This window comes from Emydura macquarii, unplaced genomic scaffold (assembly GCF_026122565.2).
Source record: "Emydura macquarii macquarii isolate MOO-44397 ecotype Brisbane River unplaced genomic scaffold, CSIRO-AGI_Emac_v2 contig_3517, whole genome shotgun sequence".
In the NCBI taxonomy this organism is placed as follows: domain Eukaryota; kingdom Metazoa; phylum Chordata; order Testudines; family Chelidae; genus Emydura; species Emydura macquarii.
This window is the reverse complement of record NW_027133654.1, coordinates 6,791,916-6,809,314: the sequence shown is the minus strand read 5'-3', so window position 1 is coordinate 6,809,314 and position 17,399 is coordinate 6,791,916. Positions and strand designations below refer to the sequence as shown.

Sequence of the window (17,399 nt, the reverse complement as noted above, 5' to 3'; positions counted from 1 at the left end):
GTTTTTTTTGGGGTTACTCCAAACAGTTGTTCTTTTGACTTGAAGATAAAACAATTCTGGCAGAGCACTAAAGGAGTTCCATGCTTTCCCTTATTAAGAATAGTGCTAACGGCACGCAGGATGTTTCCCCAAAGGATACTTGTGTGAGCTCAAACACTGAGTATAGAACTAATAATTGAACAACAAAAACTGATGCCTGTTTTCTACACTTTTCTTAACAGTACAGATTGTCCCAAGGGATGATTAAACAAGCAAACAGAGATACTGAAATAATGAGTCCGTTTTAAAAAATGTAGGACTCTTAATTTGTTATGTTCTGAATGTTCCAATTTGTTGATATTTTTAAAATTTTAACGTGGAATATAGAATTCTTGCCCCTTGCCTCAATTTGTAAAATATACCAAATATATCCTGTGAGGAAATGTGTCATGTTTCTTTAAAATTTTAGCAGGAAGTCAGGAGGACTGGGAAAGGTTCTAGGCATAAGATCTACAATGAAGCAGAGACAGAATAGCTTTTTGTGATGACTGTTTTGCCTATTCCAATAAATACTGTGCCAATGTCACTAATGTACACCAAATGCACACACCAAACTTAAGCACCCCAAAACATGCTTTATAAATCAGTAAGATTTGTGGAAATACTTCCAAGTATATTCTGAGACTAGTTCGCATAAATGTAGTAATTCCATTATGTTCGAAAAATGAGAAGCACTTCACAAGCTTTACTTTCTTAGGCAACTGAAAGCAAATATTTATTATAGTGATACACAGGTAAATTAGGGTAGGCATTCATGTGATAGACACTCGTACTGCATGTAGTTAGGGCTTGTGCGTGGGGGAAGAGCAAATGCAGTACTTCATAAGAACACAATTCTAGATATTTGCCTTAGCATTAACCAGTTGGGGCCTGATTCTGTTCTCTGATATATCCATGAAACTCAAGGGAATTGTAAGATCTTTGGGACAGGGACTGTCTCTTCTGCAGATTGCTTATAACAATGGGCCCCTGACCTTTTTGGAGCCTCTCTACACTACCGTAATACAAATTAATAATAATAGATGTAGCTAGGGCCTTGTCTAGCTGAGCTTTTCCATTGCATTACAGCTCGTGTGCCTTCACTAGTGGTTGCGGTGGTGGGAACTCTTGCAAAAGAGAGTATAGGTTATCAGTTTTTTACCACCATGTCTACACCTTCTCTGAACAGGATTAAATGACATGGTTATAAAAATGTCAGCATCTCACTGATGCTCCCATGGTTGCTGTGTCTGGTAGAGCTGCAGTGATGGGTGAAGCACTGGAATTACTTATGAAAAAGCTCAGTGTTGACAGAGCCTCAGAACACAGAATTTCTCCTCTCCAGGCTATACTAGAAAAAGGTCTATACTAGAAGAACCATGTTTAAATGTGAAATTTAGTTGTGGCCGAACATTGTTATAATATGGCTTATTCTTGCTTGTGGCCTTGTCCTATTTAGGGACACTTTGCAGTTCTAATTAATATGGTGTGTACAACACTGGAAGTGTGTCTCCATCAAGGCTCCTAGCATTGTTGCACTGGCCAGTGTAGACAAGGCCCATGTGTGGCTGGGTGGAGAAATGTTTTGGTCCTGCTAGAGGAACATGTTTTATCCTAGATATTTACTTGCGTCATAATGTGGTATGCTAGCATGGATATATTTGTTCGTTTAGTGTCCAAATAGGCAAGAATAAGCAATGTTTAAACAAGGTTATTTTTGTAGTGTATGCAGGGCTCTGTTGACTAGAAACTGTATGATTGATAATAAGTTTCTGCGTTATGACATACAAGTATTTTCCCACTGTTCTGTTTTTGTTCTCGCTGCTTTATTTTTTATCTTTCTTTTACAATAAATATCTCACACTGGAACTCACCTTCACAACTCCTTTTCATGTATATTTCTAAAGTAAAACCAACTTTAAATTCAAGAAATGAATATACAGTTCTGAAATAATAGAAGTGGGAATAGTTATCCACATTTGATTTTAAGAAAGTTATAAAAGTATTGTAGCAAAAAAAAGTGAATGACATGTTTAATCATCTGCTGGGATAAAGAAGAGTATGAAGGAAAGCTGAAATGGTCTAAAAATAAACGGAGTGAGTAAGGCATAATAAACTATTGTAGAAGGATCACCCATCAAAAGAATTAAATATCCTTTAAATACATAAAGGGGAAGAGATCAATGAAGGAAGTCATTGGTCTATAGAGAGAACTTAACACAGGAACAGGTGATAGCTGAAAAATTAAACAAATTCACCTCCTCGCTCTTCATGAACAAGAGCAGAGGTAAGATGCCAGAAATGGAAACAAAGTTTCCAGATGAGGATACTGAAAAACTAAAGAATTATCAGTGTATAAGCTGTTGTTTATCAGATATAATTTTGTTGATTGACTTTCTGTTTTTAAATGAGCTGGTTGATTAAAAATAGCCAAATGGTGGCTTTTCTCAGCCAGTTTCATTACTCTTTTAAATCTGACCTCTTGTGACTCTTTCCCTTCATAATTCCATCCTGATGCTTTCCCTATTCTCTCTCCTCCTTCGAAAACCTCTTGGCTCTTTCCATTCTCTTTTAAGGAACAAGCACAGTTAACAAACTTAAAGCCTCTTCTCTTACTGACTGCTGCAGTATTCATATATCTGTGTGAGAGAATTTAAAAAATTGTTTCCATTGTGAATATGCAGTGATTTAAGTTTAATTCAGCCACCATTGAACAGGACATAATCAAGGAAACAATTGGTTATCAGTAGAACTCTGGAAGAATTACAGAGATGAGTACAGTGAGGTTGGGAGGAAACTTAGGATATACATAGACCCAAGATTTCTCCAAGTTGTTCATGGTATGGGCTAGCTTATTAATAGAGACATTGGTAGTATATATCACCCCACCCATTGACTGGACCCCTCCCATCCAATATGTAATGCTGTAACATTACTGCAGCAATTGCTTACATGGAAAAGTGATATTAGGGAAATAGTTAGCATATGTTAGCTGTCTTTTAATACAGTTTAATAGCTGGTATTGGGAGGAGCCAGCATCATGTGACAAGTCAGTTCTCTAGAGTCCACTGGCAAGTCTCTGAGATCCAGGTCTCTGAGATCTGGAGACAGGGAGCTCATATGAGCTCTGTCCCTTCTCTGCTTCTGTGGTTCCTGATTGCAGGGCAGCAGCTAATCACCAGTCATTCTGCTGCCACTGCTCATCATGACCACTAGGGGGAGTGGTCAGGCTGGTTCAGGGCTCCCGTCCATAGGAATAAAGGAGTCTGTGCACCTGTTTAGATTTGGCCTCAGATTTTTTAGTGTAAGATTTGTCATATAACAGGGTGAATGGGACATCAGATCTGACATCCCATCCTCAGCACAGGCCTGTAGTGGATACTTTGGTGGAAGAACCTCTCCTTTCACCCCCATCTTCTCCCATGCCACGATATTGTGCAGTTGTGCAATGCTGTACAGAGGGGAAAAATCCTTCTTCATTCCTGTATTGATTAGCTAATGCCCAATGGGATTTAATTACTCCTATTAGCATATCACAAGGGGGTCAGCTTAGCATTTGATTACCCCCCCCAGCACAGGAAACTGGGAAATCTTAACACTTGTTTACAGCAATTGTTATTGGTCATAGTTATTCAGCCCCTTTTAAAAATTCATCTAGAATATTTGACTCTTTGACTTGTTGAATTCTACAGAATGACTACATTTTGTAACAAAAGTCAGTGCAAGGGAATAGAAATGATTGTGGAACATCTGTCAGATATATCTCAAGTAGGAGTAAGGCATAGGTACAGGACTACACATATATAAAACTGTCACCAACTATGAGCTTCCTGCAGAAGACATTTTGTTAGTTGTCACTTTTATCTTTGTTTGAAATTTGTGTCCTCTTTAAATTAACTACAGGAACAGTGCTATCTTTATTTCTTTAGTTCAGCCTTGCAGTGTGTATGAAAGCCTGCAAGATCAGAGCAGAATAGTGCCTCAGTTATATACTAGTGGAAATGATGGTATGGACTGAGAGACTGTTCAAAACTCTGTAGATTTTCACCTGCTTATTTCAATGCTGATTTTAGACCTCGGTCTTTAGTTAACAAATATGGCTGCCTCGTGTCTTCATATAGTTGGAGGAGGCAAACTAAAGCCTAGACTGAAGGTGCCATTGTATTTGGTAACTTTTAAATAAAGGTTTTTGGATAAAATAAGCCAGTATATAAACAAAATGCAAACAAAGTAGTAGAACATGCAAATATGAGCACTTTAGAACCTTAAATATACCACTGCAGTATATACAGCAGAATCCATCCTAAAAAAAAAAGGGGGGGGGGGGAGAGAGAGAAGTAGTGGGAAGAAGGGAACATGAAGGAATTGTAATTCTTGGTGAGGAAGCATTATGTTAACTTGTAGATGACCCCTCAGGAGCATATCAGAATCACACACAACATATTTGGGTCTTGTCTATATGAGAAATTTGCAATGGTTTAACTAACTATATGATATTAAATCTGTGTACTTAAACCAGTGTTAGAAGGCTCTGGGGATATTCTTTTTCATTTTTAAACAGGCTTCTTTCAGTTTAGTTTAAGTCAGTGAGGAATCTGTTTAAATGGAGATAAACATTTCTTAAACAGCAATAAGAATGTTCATGCAGGTTTGCACAGGTTTAACTAAATTGATTGGAAAGGTGGTTTCAGAAAAATTGGAGTGTAGACATGGCACAAATTGTATTATTCTCGCCTAAAAGTTTTTTCAAGAACCCCAAAGCTGTATATAACTCAACATGGCATAGTGACTCAGTCTTTGAAGGGTTGCTACAGTGAATCAAAATAATAGCAAATAAAACACTTTTTAAACTTAAAGGCCTCAATGTAGATTTTGTTTCAGTGCTGTTTGGACTTGTTAGCTATCTCGATACGCAAGGGCCAGGGGTTAGCATTACCAGAGCTCTTTTTTTTAAAGCTGTTCTCACAACAGGATATCCAAATCACTGGAGGATAGCTGGCTCTATATTCAGCTTTCTTACTCTATGCAGTTATAAAATTAACCTTTGACTTCAGTCCGTCCCCAAATATGTAAACCTTAGGACACTCTGACAGCAAATAAGCAGTGTTGGATAGTTTTACAGAACTTTAAACTTTCATATAATCAACATCAGTTTCTAGCACTTGTCACTGGACACAGAACTTTTGAATCTAATGAAAGCTATTTTCCTGAGTCTGTAGAAAACCAAAATTGAAATAAAGATTGTGAGAAGGGTGAACTGCCATATTAATCTTAACAGGGTGTCGACTCTGAAACCTACTGATCACATTTAATCATTAACACATTTGACTTTTACTTCTGTTTGTGTTAGTAGAAACATCCAGTTAATTGACTGGTCTGGTTGGATATTCCAGTAGTTCTCTAATTTTGTCATTCTTGACTCACATCAACCCATTAATTTGCCACTGCTTTATCAGTGTTTAATTTTGAGGATCAGGAAAGGTGCCCCACTCTGCTGATGGAGAACACTGGTTTATTCCAATTATTTGAAAGGATGTTCCACAGGAATAATGTTACAGGTTTTAAATAATAGGGATGAGGGGGGTGGGTGGCTCAGTGGCCTACAGATCCAATTAATTTTTCTAGACCAATTCCTGCACCATCTGTAGGTTCAAATCCTAACAGGCAATTTCACATGACAGTCACTCTTGTACTCCTTGAGCGATGTCCTGCCTTCCCCCTCCCATCTTGCAACACTGCTGAAATCTCATTCCAGTTGAAGTGAACAGGCGTGAACAGGATTTCCTCTGCTGTTCTTTGTGTGGCCACTGCATATTAAGATGGCAGCAAACCACAGTACTGCATTTCTTATTGCTGCACTCTGTCCCATGATTCCTGCTGCACAGTATAGGAGGGGGTCAGCACTGGCTGTCTCATTTAGCCATCTCCCAGCAATGGCAGTGTATTAAGAGATTAAGGGTGGGGAGAAGAAGAAGGCATTGAGAAAGAGAGAGGAAGGAAGTGTGGGGAGGAAGAAGGAAAACAAGATTGCGGGGGAATAGGAATAGATAAATAATATGCAGGAAGAAAGAAAATAGATGGCCAGTATTGCCAGCCTTGTGAGCTCAAGAGTTACTAGTTGCTGCCTGAAAAATCATGAGATTATAAAAATATTTTGCGTTCAAAATTTACACTTAAAGTTTAATTTCTTATGTTTCTTGGTCTCCTGTTTTTAACCTTTAGGGGATAGCCCCTCAGCCCCATTTTGGGTGTAATTATTTCAAATGGAAATTTCAGTATGCATATGCAAAAATGTGATCTCCACCCCACCTCAAGCAGTCAGAGAGTTTCCATTTACCTAATCCCTCAGATTGGGCATCTGCCATTCTGTCACTCTCCATCCCCTTCCCATAGCTCTGTTCTGTCTCCCTCCCCATCCTGCCAGTGTCTTCCCTTAATCTCCAGTCTCTCTCCTCAGCCTCCTGGCCCCATCTTCCTTTCTGCTCCTCACAAATTCCTGCTTCTTTTGTGTGTAACCCTATGGCAACATCTTACGTATTTGAAAAGGGCCAGTTTCCAGCTACACTAGTAATATTGAGATGACTGTTTTAGGGGGCATGCTCGAGTTGCTTCAGCTCTAAAATGAAATGAACTTTGAAAGAAAATTATCACCAACAGTAATGCAAACTGAACTTCTGGCTCTGTTGTTTAGCTTTCAGTGGGGAGTCATGAGAAGTGTGCTGCTAAAATCTGTTGCCAATTTTGGTCTCTATATTGGGTCTTTGTAAGAACTCGCTTGAATATCTTTTTGATGAATGCTGAATAGTTCTACTGAATGTATTGGGACTGTATGCAGAAGATCTGTCTTCTAGATAGAAGAAAAAATTACTCAGTCTTTCCATGTTCAATATGCATGAGAAAGTTAGCATAGCTCGTTACGGTGGTTTGTTGCATTTCTTTAGGAGGATAACTGGTAATGATAAAAAATTAAATGAGCCATTGTTAACATACAGTAAATGTAATAAAACATGACAAACTCTTCTCAGTTCTGGTACCCTGTATCTGTATTTGTAGAAAGTGCTACTAGAAATAATTAGAGGCCTTTAATTGGACTTCTCCATGTGGGTACAGGGAAAACAAAATAAATTACATAAAAGCATCCTTATAAACTACTCTATTACTGGCAGCACAATCCACAAATAATCCTGTTTTGGAATAAATCCAAAACAAGAGCAGAAGGGAAAGGGATTGTTGGATGGAATAGTGAAATAGGATGGAATTTTTCACCTCGGGGATTATTTTCTGTGAATAGCGGATGTCCTTTCATTAAGCTAAAACATAACATATTTAAACATCCTTTTACCTGCACATACAAACACCTTATTTCAAGGTCTTAGGTCATTTCAATGTCATCTTTGAACTTCTTATGGCAGAAAGGGGGCTTTTAAAAAGCCTTATACTATGGTCAAGTTTGATTATTTTTAATGGAAAAAATAGCAAAGTAGTCATTCCAGGGAGCCCAGAAATGCCATTTGAAGTCGAAACAGCTCCAAATGTGTGACTAATTTGAGCTACCAAATAAACTAGACACATTTGGAAGATAATGTGCAAGACATTATATGTAACCAAATAATGAGAGGTAAATCTTATAATTCTGAAACAAGGGGAATTAATCAAAATCATGAAAGGGGTAAATGAAAGCAAATGGCAAACCAGATTTTTGTTTAATGCTTCTATGTGAGAGTTAAGTGAAGGTGAAATAGTTAGGCGGTGTGAGTTGAGAGATATGTGGGGATGATCAGAATGTAAGACACAAAGTAAAGGAAAGAGATAGAGGATATGTGTGGGAGCAGGCAGGTAGAAATTGAAGGAGGAAAGAGGAAGCTGTGGACTGGAGTGAATTTAGGGAATGGGGTAGTGTGATCAAGGGACTGATGAATAGGGAAGCTGGGAGCTCACTTGATCTCTTTTAGCAGAGGAAGCTGATTAGGCCCTTGGTCCTTCGTTCGATTGTCCAGTCCGAAGACAGCGGAAATGTGCTCTGGCAGATTTCCCATGTGACATGCTGCTACATCTGGTAGCTCACTGCTTATATACAGAATCAGATAAAATGCCATAATAAATTGTTAGTCAAATGTCATCACTGCATCATAACTGAATACAACAAGATGATCCTGGGAAAGGATGGGTGATGAAATCCAATTGTTTCTACAATTTATAGGCTAATAAACGTTTTGGAGGATTCTGTTGGAGCACATTCTTTTTAGCAGCCTTTTTCCTCTTACGCTCAAAATGCTTTATCTAAATCATAGGTTTTTAAATGTAGTCTTGGATTGGTCTAGCTTTTCTCCTCAATCATTTCTCTGGCATGTTGCTGTGACTATATCCCTGTGTTTTTAATGCTCTCCTTTGGCACCTTCCAACATGTCAAGTATGAATTTCTCATCTGCATTGTCAAAGTCCTTCAAATTTTAGCCCCACCATGCCTATTCATTCTGTTATCTTACTGTGAGGTTGATTTCTGCCTCCACTCCACCAACCAAGCCAGCTATTGCCTGCTTATGGACACTTCCTACATGCTTTCCCCAATTCAGCCGCTTAAAAAGGTGGACAAAACTCCCTGTCAAAATCTGTAAAGCTACCAAGTGATCTTCCTTGAAGTCCCTCCTTAAATCTCACCTCTTCTGTAATGCCGTACAGAAAACTGCCATCTGGTAACCGCTAAGCAGGTGGTGAATTGTGTTGACTACAATTCACTGCAAATTATGTACACAGCTAATCTGTCCTAAAACAATATAGTATTTGTTAGCTCATCTTTTCTCTCCCTGCTTCTCCAAGCACTTGTTTGTTTTATCTACCTGTTATGTCTTGCTTTTTTAAGTTGTAAGCTCTTTGGGGCAGGGTCTGTGACTTAGTATATCCCATACGTTGCTGGAGAATGAAGCCACCCTAACTACAGGATGTAAGTAATGAATCGGTTAATTGCTGTGTTATATCTTGATTTTAATAAGGTTTTTGACACAGTCGTGCATCACATTCTCATAAACTAGGGAAATGTGGTCTAGATGAAATTACCACAAGGTGGATGCAAACCGGTTGAATGACCATACTAAAAAAATAGTTGTAAATGGTTCACTATGAAAGTGAGAGATCGTATCTAGTGGGGTCCCACAGATGTCCATCCTGGGTCCAGTACTGTTCAATATTTTCACTATAATATCACTGGGATAATGGAGTGGAGAATATGCTTATAACATTTGTGGATGACATCACGATGGGAGAGGTTATAAACACTAAAATGACCCTGACAAATGGGAGAATTGGTCTGAATTCAACAAGATGAAATTCAATAAAGACAAGTGCAAAGAACTTCACTTAAGAAGGAAAAATCAAACGCACAACTACAAAATGGGGAATAACTGGCTATGCAGTAGTACTGCAGAAGAGGATCTGGGAGTTATAGTAGATTGCAAATTGAATATTAGCCAACAATGTGATGCAGTTGCAAAAAGGCTAATATCATTCTGGGGTTTATTAACAGGAGCGTGATATGTAAGACACAGGAGGTAATTGTCCCTCTGTACTCAGGGCTGATGAGGTCTCAGCTGGAATATATTGTCCAGCTTTGACAGCTACACTTTAAGAAATATGGGAACAAATTGGAAAGAATCCAGAAGAGAGCAACAAAAATTACAAAAGGTTTAGAAATCCTGACATATGAGGAAAGGTTTAAAAAAAAATGGGCTTGTTTAGTCTCCAGAAAAGAAGACTGATGGGGGACCTGATAACAGTCTTCAAATATGGTAAGGCCTATTACAAAGAGGACTGTGATCAATTGTTCTCCATGCCCACCAAGGTAGGACAAGAAGTAATGAGCCTAAGTAATGGGCAGCAAGGGAGATTTAGGATAGATATTAGGAAAACCTTTCTAACTATAAGGCTAGTTAAGCTTTGCAGAAAGTTACCAAGGGAGGTTGTGGAATCCCGGTCATTGGTGATTTTTAAGAAAAGGGCAGACATGTCATGAATAGTCTAGGTATACTTGGTCCTGCCTCAGCATGGGGAATTGACTCGATTCCTTGGGGTCCCTTCCAGTCCTGCATTTTTATGATTCGGTGATTCTCCACAAAAGAGAAGATGTGGGAAGCTTGGTCTTAAATCAGTACTTTCCAGTAATAACTAGATGGAATAATGCAAATTTATATTGCTTTATTGTTATTGGAGAGTAAAAATCAAATTTTCATGCAGCTTTTGGTCTTCATACTGTGCACCATGGCTTTGTGCCTCACCTAATCAGTTTCACCACAGGGAGTGTTGGAGGAAATTACAGCCTGGGACAGATTCAAGGAGAGAGAAAAATTACTTGGAAAATTGGTCTTTTAGCCTTATTGTGTTCACTCATCAAAAATACTCAATAATGGGGATTTTGCCTAAATAAAGAGTACCATCTCAGGCTCAACATTCATGCAAATGCTGCTAACAGAAACCAATTTTTTCCTGAGAGTTTCAACTATGGTATTAATTTCTTTTTCTATCAGAGAAATAGTCTATTAAACAAGTTTCTTAATATCCCACTGTACAGAGCTGCTGTTGAGTGAGAACAGGCCCAAAAGGTCAGTGGGAGCAGGATCATGCTTTATATAATGATTACTAAAGGATCTGAATGGAAAAGGTTCTATGCATGATGTACCCTTCTGAATAAAAGATGTTGAAAATGCATATTACCAAGATGTTGGTTTAACTTCTTAGTTTGTATATGAGGGAAGGATATTAGATTAATACAATTATGTATACAGCTCCTAAGACTGTTTTTGTCTTTTGCACCATTTTCACTTTCCTTATGAAGGTGACCTTGAAAATAATTCCTTCTAAAAGGTGTCTGTAATTGTAAGCATGGCTCTCTTCTGAGAAGTTTCATTAGTTTGACTGTTTTGTTGTTCCTACAGGTCTTCAGGAATACGTAGAGGCAGTGTCTTTCCAATATTTCATCAAAACACGATCATTAGTTAGCGTTAAGGAGATCAACAAACAGCTAATATTTACGACGGAAGACAAAGAAAAAGACACAAACACGGTGAGAATTGTTTTATTCACATATGATGAGATAGTTTTATCCACTTATTTTCAAAGAAGCCTTCCCATACTTAGCATTTCTAATATACTTGTCACATATTTTAACAGCTTCTGAAGGTCACTCCAATTTTTTGTTTATAGGAAGCAAACTTTTCACAAATTCACATATTCCTTGGTAATATGACATGCTAGAGAAATTTATTGGTGCCATAATAAAAGGCAGAGTCAAACTGCAGAGGTCTTCACCCTACAGCAGGCTAGACAGGGTTAGTGCTAACAGCACAATGGATTACAGAGGCTTAAAGTTACAGAATACTGGCATCTGAACAAAGTCCAGTTACTGGCTCAGTATTTGGCCAAACTTTGCTTTTCATGGATAGTAGAAATAAGCTAGATCTGTGGCAGGTGTCTTACATTCATGGACCAGGCGGAGCCCTTTCCAGTGGGAAAAAGAGCCAGTATAATAGCATACCATTGCATAATTCTAGAGCAACTTTTCTAAATTTTATAATACATATTGCCTATATGATTATATCCAGTAGGCACTCAGGTACCATGCTGATGGGGGTAGCGTAAAAACCTAAATAGAAGAGGCAAATTAATGTAAGGGGTACAGACTTCCACTGACTCAGTCCCATTGCTCAAAATTACCTAATTATAGGAGGCAACAGCAGAGAGTGATGAGAGGAAGGGCGTTGCCTTCTGTCACAGTTTTATCAACTCACCATTTTTTCACTATAACCAGCTAGTATACATGTTTTATGTCCTAGCAAGGTCACTGATATCTCCCTTAGAATTAATCTTGAAGTTCCCCAGAGGACAGACTAGCTTTTCTTCCTCTCCTATGTGTAATACAGCATCTTCCATTTCTTACACTTCCTCTCTCCCCTGCCCATCCCTAAACAGAGAAGCGCCTTATGCCACTGCTAGTTGAGGAATTGCAGAGAAACTGGAACTCCTGTTAGAAGATTCAAAGTACTCTTGTAATGTCAGCTGGACACAAAGAGATTCAGTGTTGCAGTCAGGTTGTTCAGACTTAGGAAAGAAAGAAATCCCTTTTGATTCCCTTACCACTGGCCTGGTAGGTATGCTACACTCTTCCTCTACCTGCAGGAAGAGAAACCTCTGCCACCACCTGAGCCCTTGGCTCCCTCTGTGACTGGAGTGTCTGCCACTATGCATCTTGTTGCCATTGCCTTCCATCTCCAAAGTCTGTGTGTGTGTGTGAGAGAGAGTTGCAAATTGTTTCAGCTCATCAAAGAAAAAATGTCTAACCACTGTGTTACGTTAGTTTCCAAATGAAAGTGTATTTTGCACATATCTCCGCTCAAAATTGTTGCTGAAATTTCATGGTGAGAGTGATGCTTCCGCAGGCCAAAATGCCAAAAATGTTTGTGAAATTTCCTGGAAAAAATATTTGCCACTTGCACACAGCATTACTAAGTCCTAATTGTACTAAGTTTGTGTGTCGTGTAAGGTGCAAGTATCTTCATCAATAAATATTCTTTCTCCTGAAAGAAATGCTGTCTATGTAATACGTGGTGTCTTTAGATGGCTAGGGACTTACTTAAAATTGATCAATCACTGCATAATAACTCACACTGCAATAAAAATGTATCACAAAAGCCCTTTTGAGTGGAAAACTCAAGCATGCAGCTGCATAATATTTCCATAATAATTCAACTTTTGCTATAGTATTAAGCAAATGTCTTTTGAGAAGAGCAGACATCTGAAAGACACATGTTCAAGGGCTGCTGTTTCTGAGCAATCTGAAACCATGATGTCTTAACATTTTAATACATTTCAGAATGGTCAGGCTTCAACTACAACCACTAACTGCAATAAGTGTTTTGTCCAGTTGTAACTCTTGGCAAGGGAGACTTGGAGTTCTACATGGAGGAGCACAGCACCAATTCTGCTGCTGCAGATAATGCACAGAAAATCACTTTTACAACACAATTTCTTCTAAATAATCACGTTTTTCGTATTTCTCATCTTATATTCTCTACTATTAAAGATATTTGCAAGGAAACCAGCTTTTTCTTTGAGTTCATCTGCTCCTACTGAAGGAAAACCCTCTCTGACCTACTCACTTTCACAACAAATTGTGATGTTATAAATAGAGGATTTATGACTTCATGTGGAGAATAAGTAGCGGAAGCAGATGAACTCTTAAGAACAAAAGATCAGTTTTTCTTATGATGGAAGTCTTAGAAATATAAAATGTGGGAAGAGATACAGAAATTATATGATTCAGGAGCATAATTGTTTTTTGATAAAACAATATTTCAAGTACTCCATGAGGTATTGGTTACTTTTAGTAAGATTGTAGAAAATGGATGTAGGGAAAATTGCAGAGCAGTACATCCATTTATTCCCATGTACTGCTTTTTATGATAAGTATATTTTGAAAAACTGGATTGTATTACAAAATGTATGATTTATTTTTCCTAACCCTGGCTCTCACATTGACTCCATCACTAGCATTGGACAGGTCAGTTAGGGCCAATTTTTAAATCTGGTGGCCTGAGGTCTGTGCACAAAAATGTAAATGCAAGTAAACATATATGCAGAGACAAATGTGGTAACTATGCATACAGATATAGATGGTAGATACGGGGCATGGATCTCTGACTTCAGTGTTTACAAATATTTGTTAATGCATTTGCCAAAATTTTCTCATCTGTGAAGTAGAGAAGAGACTTTTGTATAATGCAGGTGAGTGGTAAGAGTTAATGAGTTTATAAAGTGCATTTGAAGCCTAACCTGCTACTATATAGAAGTGCTATGTAGTTTAATTTGCCTGAAAGTTTTTGTTATTGTTGGTCTATAGTTATGCCAATGTCTGTTTAAACTGGTGCAAACCACCATTTACTCCCTTTTCAATACTCTACTTTCTGTTCTGTTTTGTCCTCAGCCCTCCTCCAATTCACATGATAAGCAGCTGTGCACTTGGAGCCTGAAGGTGACCCCAGTTGATTACCTGCTGGGTGTGGCTGATCTAACAGGAGAGCTGATGCGGATGTGCATTAACAGTGTTGGAAATGGTGACATAGACACCCCTTTTGAACTGAGTCAGTTTTTACGTCAGATTTATGATGGCTTTTCCTACATTGGCAACACTGGACCCTATGAAGTGTCTAAGAAACTATATACCTTGAAGCAGAGTCTGGCCAAAGTAGAGAACGCCTGCTATACGTTAAAAGTGAGGGGTTCTGAAATCCCAAAGCACATGCTGGCTGACGTGTTCTCCACCAAAGCAGAAATGATTGACCGAGAAGACGGTCTTTCGTAAAACAATGAGACAATCAGGGCCCTGAAGGGACCTGAGCTGTACAATTGAAAGCTTATTAATATTTTAGGTTTGTTTTCAATGTACCTTCATCATGGCTTTTATATAGTAATGTTTTTAGTTTTAGCAGAGCAAGATTATTTGCAAAGGTAAACTTGTAACAAAAAAACCCTTTACATAATGTGTAAGTGAACAAATGTTTGAATCTCTCCTCTCAATGGATAATCTCCTGTTTTCCTCCACTCTATGTGCTGTCATAATGACCAAATGTCAGTGCCGCCCGTAGAGCTGGTGTCTTTCAGTGAAGTGCGCTCACTTCAAATGGCCTTGGCCACTGCATCTGTTTTCAGTGATCACATGATGCTTGGAGTAGGTTTTAAATAGTTAAACGTTGTGGTTCTGCATTACCCACAGATTTCTCTTGGGCCCCGCACCTGAGTGTAGCCTGTTTCTTTGTACCCATATCAGATCTAAAGTAGTGTACCCATGTCAGAATGGGGGGCCCAAAGGCCTGGAGAAGCAGCAGCCTCATGATTTAATCAGAGCAAAACAAACCCAGCCTTCCAGCATCTAAACCTACCCTTGTTTTTGATCCATTAGGTTACTGGGGTCAGAGTGTTTTAATAGGCCCATTTGAGCATAATTCTCTGATGCTGAATCTCCATTGTTTAATTTGTATCTCCTTAACTCAAATGTTTGTCTCAATGGAGCTGAAATTGAGGCAGAGCTTTGTACAGGTGCTATGTAACCTGTAGTTCAGTCTGACTAATATTTTTGCACATGAAACTGAAACTAAAAGTTTTCTGCCCGTTGATAAAACTCATAACACCTGGTAAATATTACTGTATACTGGCCATTCCAGGGCTCACAGTTTTATTTTAGCTCTGCTTATTCAGATTCCTTGTTGCCTTACTGTTTTGGCATCAGTTGGAAAATCCTTTACACAAATTGAATACATTGTTTTAAATTTAAAGAATAAAACGTGTAACTGATGCAGAATCTTAGTTTGCTGGTTTGACAAGTACAGAAACCTAGCCTAAGAAATTTATCCTGGATGATTCAGCACTGGGACAGACTGTGTTGCTGGATGCTGATTGCATGCTTGTCACTTGAGAGGATACAGGATTAAAGACAGTGGGTAGAATTCTGCCCTTCACTATATTTGTGGAACCCCAAGGGACTCCCGTGGAGGTGAACCGGTATTAGTGAAGAAAGAATTTGGTCCCGTGTGTTTAACTGAGATGTGACATATCCCTTTGAAATGTATTGTCTTGTGTGTCTTAATGCTTTTATGAAATAGAAATTGCAACAAAAATAAGGCAGACAGGCAAATTCCCTGCATTTATTTGGCATTCTTGAGCTCATTGGCAGATAATCTGAATTACCCACTTGTATCCAGAGTTGTAAAGGCCCCTTGAAAATGTATATTATGCTGGGTAAAACAGCAGATAAAATAACATGCTCTTTCAAAAAAAAGAAAAAAAGTACTCCAGGAAATAGGCCCCTCATGCACAAATGAAAATACTGCATGTTTTTTATTTCCACTTCCATATGATGATGTACTGCCAATATTTTTCCCGTTAGCATGGTGTGTCCTACTTAACTTGGGTCATCTGATATAAGACCAGAATAACAGTTTACAGTGTTTATCACAGGTTTTTCCATTGTTTCCATGTAAAGCATTATTTAGTGGGTTGAAAAAGGAGTATTTTTCCAATTGTTTAATAGGCTTTTTTAACAATAAAAATCATTATAAAAGTATTGTTGAACATGTGGTAGTTCTTTTACCTATCTGTCCTATTTGAGAACACTTGACTAACAACATCTGAGTGCACCTTATATGCATTCCATTCTTTTAGCCAGGGCTCTGTTCAAAGATCTGACTCATTCCCCATACTTGTACCTCTTGATTGGTACTCACCAATATCTGATCTCATCATTGTTTCTCTCCCATTAGTTTTATCCTATTAGTTAAAAAATAATAATGCAGCTATACTGCACTTGGGCCTCAAGTGCATAATCAAATGCAGAGCACTTAAAGAAGTTGACACTCTGATGGCAAGACAAGTTTATTCCTGGAATGAACAGACAGTACCAAGTGTCTGTTTGTTTTGTCTGCTTTGGCTTTTGGGTGCCTTTTGTACCTGCAGCTTGATTTTTCAGGTGTGCTGAGCACCTGAAGCTTCAGTTGAAGTTGGTGAGAATACAGTGATCTGCATTTTGGGAGGAACTTGGAACTTACTGCAAGTTTTCTGAGAGGTGTTCTTGTCTGAAGCAAAAACATAGAGGTAACTGTTAAAGGCACCATGAGATGTTAAACAGAGATCTCTTCTGTCTGTTCTGGCAGCTATCAGGTGGGAGTTAAAAATTCCATGACTCTTTTTAAAGAGACAATGAGATTAACCCGGCTGCCCTGGCAGTGTTTCCCTCTTCCAGTAAAACAGATTCTGAAGCCCAAGCTGCTGCATTTGCCATTGATGAGCCATAATGGCTATCGTATTTCACAAAACAGCCAGTGCACTAATACCATCTCTCTTTGCTTTTCAAGCACTTTGGAAACCTTGAATATGAAAGGAGCAATTCTTCTCTTTTCACAGTCTCTAAGGACAGTTACACATTCTGCCAAATATATATTGGCTTTAACATTTTGAGATTGGAATAAACTTTTGACATGGCTACAGAAGATATTTAATTTTTGTAAATGATGTCAGGCATGATTTTTAAGCCTCTTAAGAGCCCTCCTGTCCAGAAAATCAAAGCCATGAGTAATCTGTAGTAGGAACAAAGTGTGTGTGGTATATTAAAGCACCATGACAGATGGGAAATAGCTAATGGCCTGCAAACCTCTTGCTCAAGGAAATATTTTTTTCCCCCCAAAACAATTGCACTGTAGTTGTTTGAAAAGTGACAGACATTTATCAACAAAATAAGCTGCTAAACAAGCAATGGCAGTTTTCCCATTTCTTATCCCATTACTCCGTGGAGCCATTGATATGCTTGGTATTGAGCCAGAACAAGGTGATGTCATAGCAGATGT

The 17,399-nt window shown here is 38.5% G+C and overlaps 1 protein-coding gene across 2 annotated transcripts in view; it reads left to right on the top strand.

Moving 5' to 3' along the window:
- TSNAX (translin associated factor X) overlaps nt 1-16,123 on the top strand; it is a 33,927-nt gene extending 17,804 nt beyond the window's left edge. For both annotated transcript variants that reach the window (XM_067535807.1, XM_067535808.1), the window contains exons 5-6: nt 10,944-11,071; nt 13,988-16,123. In XM_067535807.1, coding sequence (XP_067391908.1) covers nt 10,944-11,071; nt 13,988-14,365 — 506 coding nt within the window. In that variant the 3' untranslated portion in view covers nt 14,366-16,123. The remainder of the gene's footprint in view (nt 1-10,943; nt 11,072-13,987) is intronic.
- The last annotated feature ends 1,276 nt before the right edge of the window (nt 16,124-17,399 follow it).